The sequence below is a fragment of the Haplochromis burtoni genome, unplaced genomic scaffold (genome assembly GCF_018398535.1).
Source record: "Haplochromis burtoni strain Fernald_Lab_line unplaced genomic scaffold, NCSU_Asbu1 Contig_116, whole genome shotgun sequence".
NCBI classification, from domain to species: Eukaryota; Metazoa; Chordata; class Actinopteri; order Cichliformes; family Cichlidae; genus Haplochromis; species Haplochromis burtoni.
Genome location: NW_024582477.1, coordinates 465,337 through 473,057, shown reverse-complemented (window position 1 = coordinate 473,057; position 7,721 = coordinate 465,337). Strand labels below are relative to the sequence as shown.

Sequence of the window (7,721 nt, the reverse complement as noted above, 5' to 3'; positions counted from 1 at the left end):
ACACACACACACACACACACACACACACACACACACACACACACACACGCAAAGCTGGACTTACCTGAGCGGGCTGAGAGGATGCTGTCCATATAGGAGTGATGAGATGAGGCCCACGCAGGAGACAGAAGGATGAGAAAGGTAACTGCAATATTCTCCAGGTCCATGCTGCTGGATTACTTTTCCTAAAACGCACACAGGGCAGCCAGTTATACACACAGTACACTCTATTTCTGTTCCCTGAGCTTACTGCAGTAGTTGGCACCTGTCACTTTTCCTTATTCCCTCTTGAGGGTGTCACTATTTCATCACTTCAGTCCACTAAAGCCTCTCTCTCTCCTTATAGCATCATAAACTTGTTGCAGCTCCACACTGCAGCAGATTCCGCTGTAATTCCAGCCATGCACCACCACTACCACCATCACCTACCCACCCTCTGTGCCAGAATTAAACAGAGGGGAGGCCACTGCTTGTCAACAATAGTAAGATTCATTCACACAAACCATTTTAACACGCTCACACTGCATGCGGTCAATGCAGGTCAATAACAGGAGGGAGAGAGAGAGAGAAAGAGGGTGGCTTTGCATAAAGATGCTGATAAAGGCTCACGTGTCACTCCATATCACATCGTCACTGGCGCTCACTTCTTCTTCTCGCAGCCTATTGATTAAACAGTACATGCTGTCGAAACGACACCACAGCCCTAAACCACTAATAAATGTCATCCCGTGGATTTCATTTGCGCGATCTCTTTACCTTCAGCTCGAAATTGCGCCGCACTTGTTGTAGACACGCCGTCCGGCGCTCCTTTCGTCTAAATGAGATGCGCGCTGTGCAGTCCCGAGTACTGTGGCTCCTCTGACATTTGTGTAGCCAGTCTGGAGAGCTAATAAATCCGATCCACTTATCGACCCGCTTCTTCACCGCCGGTCAATAACAACACAATTGCAGCTCAGAGGACCGTTTGTTTTTTCTCTTGGCGCTCCTCAGAGCCCATCAGAGAGAGAAGCCACTGAGTGGAGCAGACACGGCGGTGTGCTGTTCAGCTCCCAGCGGGCGTGGATCGCGGGACCATTTACTGTTGTGTCATCTGGATCGGGTTCAGGACAGCTGGCCGCATAACGCAATTTAAGTTTGCGCGTGCCTGCACTGGCCTGGCACGTTCTGCGTCCTCAGTGGTGAGCTCTTTATTGGAGTAATGGCGCCCTCTGCTGGATACCTTTGTCCGTTTAATAAAATAAAATAAAATAAAATAAAATAAAATAAAATAAAATAAAATAAAATAAAATAAAATAAAATAAAATAAAATAAAATAAAGTTTCACTAACAGCTGATTGATCGAGCCTATTGGTGATAATTGTTTGTAATGTGGATTTTATCTTTATCTTTTTTACCAATTAACACTTTGGTTGTCCGATTAAATTGCACTATTTTGTATATAAAGATGAAAAATAAGACGCAATGCTGCTTCGGATACTGCAGGAAATATGTTATGTGTTAATAAAAACTTTTATTTGGATGTTTTTTTTATTTGGATGCCAGACACGAGTAAGCAACTCGTGTCTGGCTGCACTTCATCCACCCTGCCAGATGTGAAAGCAAGCTCAAAAATTACAAAGGAAAATAGACAGCTAGACAAATAGGGCCTGGTGCAAGACACTTTACCAGACTTGCAATCTGTTAGAGCAGGTGCCTGTCTAGTAAGTGGTGGAGCGGGTGGCCAAGATTTTCCATAATGGATAGCAGATAGTTCCATGATCTCCTCACCACCACATCTTCAAAAGTGTCCAATTTGCAGTCAATCACAGAGCCAGCCTTTGTGATTAGTATATTCAGTCATTTGGTGTCACTAGCTCTGATGCTGCTCCCCCAGTAAGGTACACCGTACTCACCACAACTAACTGATAAAAAAATCTCTCATATTTTGCTGCACCCAGTGAAGTATGTAAACTTCCTTAGGAATAGATCCTGATCATCCATTGCCTGTGGGGGTGGTTGTCTGATCCACATAATTTGGGAGGAGAAAGGAGAAAAGGGCAAAATCACTGATAGTAATCAGGATGTGCAGTGATAATGAGCAGTGTGTGATGGAGGAGCCAGCAGAGGACTGCTGGAGGATAGACACCTGCTGGACAAACTTAACTCATTTGCTCTCTCCGCTCACTTTTATCCGTCTGTAATCTTAAACCCAGAGGATTCAGGATAGCTGTTGGTAGGTTTAAATTTCACATCCAATGCACATCGCCTTCTGATTTGCAAAGAAATTTGTCCTTCAAAAATATATGCTCTATGAATATATTATTAGTGTCTCAATCTAAAATTTTGTCTGCTAGAATTCTAGTGCTGTGTGGTGAAGCCAAACATATTAAAAACAAAGCGGTGCTTCAAGAAAATAAATGGCAACCTTAAAAAATTTTTATGCAAAAATTTAATATAAGATTAACTAAACACTACAAGGTCAAAGTCAATGGTGTTTGGCAAATGTAAAATAGCATGCTAACTCAGTATAGAGAATGAGGCCTGTTAAACTAATCTAAGCACTTTACATTGTTCCTTATTCTCTTATCTTTTTAAAAATACAACAGCAATCTATTTGTTGACCATACTATCCATAAAAAACACAGAACAGAAACAAAAACAGAAATGAATTCAGTGAAAGTAAAGAGCAGCACTGTAACGATCGAAGTCTGTAACACCCAGTGGTTTGAAAAGATGATTAAAAACCTCTTACACAAAGCCTGCCCAAATTGATACATCGAAACAGAAAACACTTATGTGTTAACAGAAAACAAAGTTCTAACAATGTTCCACACAAGCATCGATCAGCAGTAGTTTATGCGCCTCATAAGCTTCTTTTAAATAGTCTATAATATCCTTTCTCTCTTTTTTTCTTTCTGATGGCACTGAAGATCATCTTGGTGCCTGGAATGTACTTTTTTGGATTTCCTGTGTCTTCATCCCATACAATATCTAAAAAAGAAAACACAATAATTAAATTAATTCTTTGAGATTAAGGCTACTGTGCTACCTGTTCAGGCCTGCTGCTCTGGCCATCAGGTATGGGAAACATATCCTTTCTTAATATTATAGCAGAAATATACACACTACTGAGCACTCCAAGGGAAAACTCCCATAAATTCCAGTACAGAAGAGTTAAAATGCAGATTACAATTCACATTCAAAGCTCTACTGAAATTTATAAGATTATGAAGGTTTGTTCTGTCAGGATGTTGACTATGAAGACGATGAAGACTGCGGAGGAGATTTGTGGATGTAGTGAGGACATGCAGGGGGATGGCATAAAAGAAAATGATGCTGAGGGATAGAATGAGATGGAGGCAGATGATTCACTGTAGCGACCCCTAAAGGGAGCAGCTGAAGATGAAGAAATAGTTCTTAGAGGATAGATTGATTATGATTGACTTTTTCACAGAAGAAGCTAGCACTGGCTTATTCACTCCGCTTTAATTTTCCACCAATCTGATTTGCATCTTTTCACATAGAAAAGACTCAGACACAAAGCTTCACAAAGCTGAGATGCATGGAGATCAATCAATCTGTCAGTCTAACCAAGGTGAGTTCTGCACAGCAATGGTACCTGTATCAATGTTGGCCTGTGCATAGGAGTAGCCAGGTGCTTGCCCTGTCTGCCTTCCAAACCACCTTGTGGCTCTCCCCCTTTCCCACTGTGCGGCACTGGGAGCATTTCTGCACAAACACTTTCTTTCCTTTCTTGACATCCCCCATTACCAGTGGCTGGGAGGAGACACAAGCGAAGTGTGCAACCTGGAATGAGTCACACCCAAACTAGTAACATATGAAGCGAGTGGAAATATACTACACAAATATTTACATGTAACAGTAGCCCAGAGTCAAAAAAATCACTCACCAACTTCCAGGCTGTTAATGCACAAGTTATGAAATGTGGAACAAGATGTTCTGGGAACAAAAACATCTAAAAAAACAAAAAAAAAACAAAAAAAACAAGTTTAAAAGAAAAAAAAATCTAAAATAGTTTATTTAACAGGAAGATTGACTCGCTTTTGCTAAAAAGTCAAAGTGAGAAAAGATTTATGCCATCATTTATCCTCCAAAAAGACACATAAAAAACAAATAAATGAACAGTTAATAAACAAAAGGGAAAACTTGCAGATATTGGACTGTGGCTGAAATACCTCTGGACAGAAGTTCAGTGTTTAGCTTCAGCTTCAGCGTTGCGCCGGATAGTTTGAAGCTCAGAAAGTAAGATCTCAAATTTATAATGGGGGTGGTTGACTATGCAGTGGTTCGGTAGGACATTCATTCAGTACAATGATTGGCCACTAGAGGGAGACCAAACACAACCAAGGTGGTCACATTTTCCCTAAGTCTGGAGTAACAAAATCAGTGTCAGCATTTTCAGAATCATTCCAGTGAATCAAGAAAGGTGTGAATGTATTTTTAACCGGTGGATGACATAAAGAGTTTTATCTAACAAAGCGATAGTGCCCGTAGCACAGAATGCACAGTACTAAGGAAACAGTGGGAGTGTGTGAGTTTTCTGTGTGCTTAATGTTTTATGTGTTGACTTCCCTGCTTTACTCTGTAATACTAACAGTAATGCAATTGTCTGCTCGAACTTAAGAAATTACATTAATTGAATAAAGATTTTAAAGAAACACAACTGCCTTGCTTTAATGTGGACTTCCTTTGCCTTCTGTTTTGTAAGATAACTCTTTAAAGTGTTAGATAGACTTACAAAGTATAAATTTTCCTTTTGATAAACACCTCTATGAAATCTATTTTTACAGTGATCCCCACTTGCAGTTTGAAGGTTCATCTGCAGGTTAAAATGCATTTGTCACCATTATGCAACCATAATGGATTTATAAACACAGCTCCTCATTTTCATCTGTTAAAAACCACAATGTCCAGGCCAGCCAACAGATTTTTTTATTTGTTGTGTTATCCAGCTAAGGCTCTAATGCAAAGGGTGTAAAACTGGCTACGGGATAGCCATACTTTATTTAATGCTATTGCAAGTTATGTATATTTACTCTTTCTCAAAGTATTTTCTATCTCACATCTGCATCTACAACCAGCTTAGAAAGCAGTTAACCCCACACTTACACTGAATCCAGAGGAAAACCCAACAAAGCCCCTGAGAAGGTTTGAATTCTTGCAGTGAGGTGACAGCGCTAGCCTCCACATCAACCTAGCCACTGATATACAAAACACTGAATACAAAATGTCAGAAGGTTTTTTTTAAAAACTATCTCATGATATTGCACCAATCACCAGTATTCTAACCTCTTTGGCCGTCTAAATAGTACATATTACCCTGATATACCCCCACTACTGACAGAGTATGTACATATATAGTTGGTGGTTTCCAGGACACGAGGAGTTTATTTACACGCCACTATAGGAAGACAAGGAAGCATATTTTCTTTATTAAATATATATTTACTGGAATTATTATGAAAAAAGTGAATTAATTTTCAAACTAGAGGCTGAGCAGAAGGACCACAGTGGCCACTTTGATTGGGTTTTTGTCTCCCCCTTGTGGTTTATCACTGAACTGCAGGGTCACATGCTGTAAAGTTGCTCCTGTATCAGGGTTTCAGTGGATGTCGGGTGCTAACATAGTTAACTGCAAGGTTAAAAAAAAAATTCAACAATAAAATGATTTTTCCAAAGAAGTACTGAAAAGCAAAACTGATGAAAAAAAATTTAAACAATGTCTGAGATAATCACAGCATTAGCTGGAGGAATGGACCACCATCACAGGATATTAATGTTTGTGTAAATCAGTTTTATTCCCAATGGCACAGCCCCCTGACACTCCTTTGGATCAGGACAGAACAGTTTGTGATTGCAGGGCTGAGGTTTAAACATTGCTCATGACCGTTGCTAGGTCAACTGTGCAAAGTCAAGACAGATGTAAGAGAAACATTTCTGTGACTCAGTATGAAATATGAAAATTTGCTTTCCATCACAATATGTGTAACTTTATTTAAAGAGACATACAAGATTTTCCTCAAATGTTTCACTTTAAGCACTTGTCCATACAGTAAAATAAAGAAATGTTGATATTTACATCCTACAGAGCCCTATAGACAAAAATCACTATTTACTCTTTTTTTTCTTCCAGCTCTGTTTCTTCATCTGAGGTAGTTGTTGAATCAAAGTTTTCAGCCCTGTAGGAACAAAGCACACTGTTTGCAAATGCACAATGGGACACCCATCCCTTCTCAGGAGTGCACCCGAGGTTGAAGATAGATGAACCATTAAGAACATCATTTACCTACCAGTGCAAGCCAGTGTTTAATAACTGTTCAATGGCAACAGTCCTCAGAAGCTTCCAGTAGGGACTATTCCTCTCAAATCTTTGAGACAGCACTTGGTTCGGTGCTCGTTTGATGCTTGGGCACTCTGCACACACTCGAATTGCCACCCAGGATCTTCCAAACCTCTGGGGCAGGTTGGGAGAGGAGTTTGGTGTCCTTTCATCACTGGGATGACTCTGTCTCCCAAAGCGCAATGGCATGTTGGCGTGCTGGTGGAGGGGTTTGACAGTGGGCGGATAGAACCTGACGATGGTCGGGAGGCTGAATTTGCTGGTGGTGGGAGCCACGTGTATATTGAAGCTGTCGAGATCTAAGCTCCTGTGGATTTTATTTTTAGTCTAGAAACAAGAGATCAGATGAAATATAATGCACATAATGCACTGTTTCAGTAGTTTTGCAAGCCAAACAATTGCTGGTTCACTACTGGGTCAAGGGCATTTTTTTCTCACATTCATTAAAAAAATTTTTTTGTTCACAGCAAAAGCAATCATTAGTTGCCACCACAGGTTATGCTCATACCCCATATTTTTCTGCAAAAAAGTGAAACAATGTCTGCAAAAGCTAATTTTGGAGAGCCCAAGATGATCTATTTGAGTTGCCTTTTTTTAAAATCTGCTCAGCTATTCATTTAACAATCTTGTACATCAGCTAAAATTACCATATGGTTAAATTTTTAAGCTCAAGAAATTGAAGATTATTTGAGGTTTTCACACTTTAACCAATTTCTGAAATGTTAAATCAGTTCACAAAACATGTTTTACTCATTTACTAACAAGTTATGGGTCTAATTATTTCTTACCTCTTGGTGCGGCTGTTTCCTCACAGAATATGTGCCGTCATTGCTGCTGAGCAAGTTTTTACCGCTGCGGACCGATTTCCCAAAGACGTGTACATCAGACCCTCCAAGACCCCGCAGCATCAGGAGCGCAGACAGTATCATTGTTACCAACATATTAACAACCATATTTCACAACTTCTCTGAGCAGCCTGAGGACACATGGTTACCACAGTGTCTGCAGGTATTAAAGGTCCCTGAAAGCATGCGTCACTGGCGGTGTGTGATGAAGACAGTCAAACACATGCAAATACATCTTCAGCCTAATTTAACAGGAAGAAATTCCTGACCCTACTAATTATCCTTCTCTGAAGGATATGTTTGAGGAGGTATGTATGTCCTAATTAGGCTGCTGAATGAACCAGTCAGCGTGTTTTCGGTTTAGTTTGGTTGAAAGCAGGAAGTTGACAGGAAGCAAAAACAGGTGTTCAACAAAGATACCACATATCACATTTTTAGCATCACAATTTGATTTACAGTGAGCCAGAACAAAACATTCATTTTTGTAAGGATTTCTTGTAAGTTTTCTTTACATTGTAACTAAAATGTTTACATTT

The 7,721-nt window shown here is 39.9% G+C and overlaps 2 protein-coding genes across 2 annotated transcripts in view; both read right to left on the bottom strand.

The window, feature by feature from the left end:
• The window catches only part of wu:fc38h03 (acetylcholinesterase collagenic tail peptide), an 8,363-nt gene extending 7,168 nt beyond the window's left edge, over nucleotides 1-1,195 (bottom strand). The window contains exons 1-2 of the mRNA XM_005928626.2: nucleotides 757-1,195; nucleotides 65-185 (exon numbers count right to left, since the gene is read on the bottom strand). Of these exons, the coding sequence (XP_005928688.1) occupies nucleotides 65-167 (103 nt within the window). The 5' untranslated portion in view covers nucleotides 168-185; nucleotides 757-1,195. The remainder of the gene's footprint in view (nucleotides 1-64; nucleotides 186-756) is intronic.
• Nucleotides 1,196-6,286: 5,091 nt separating this feature from the next.
• Nucleotides 6,287-7,303, bottom strand: npvf (neuropeptide VF precursor). Its single transcript, XM_042223615.1, has 2 exons — nucleotides 7,129-7,303; nucleotides 6,287-6,667 (listed from the first exon to the last, which is right to left on the bottom strand). Exons 1-2 carry the CDS (start codon nucleotides 7,291-7,293, stop codon nucleotides 6,287-6,289), a joined length of 546 nt encoding a protein of 181 aa, XP_042079549.1. The 5' UTR covers nucleotides 7,294-7,303.
• Between the last annotated feature and the right edge of the window lie 418 nt (nucleotides 7,304-7,721).

Bases quoted from the DNA above. Each gene is read 5' to 3' on its own strand.
- npvf (XM_042223615.1), bottom strand. From the start codon at position 7,293: ATGGTTGTTAATATGTTGGTAACAATGATACTGTCTGCGCTCCTGATG. The intron at 6,668-7,128 runs GTAAGAAATAAT...TCTTGTTTCTAG, and splicing joins GGAAACAGCCGCACCAAGAG to ACTAAAAATAAAATCCACAG.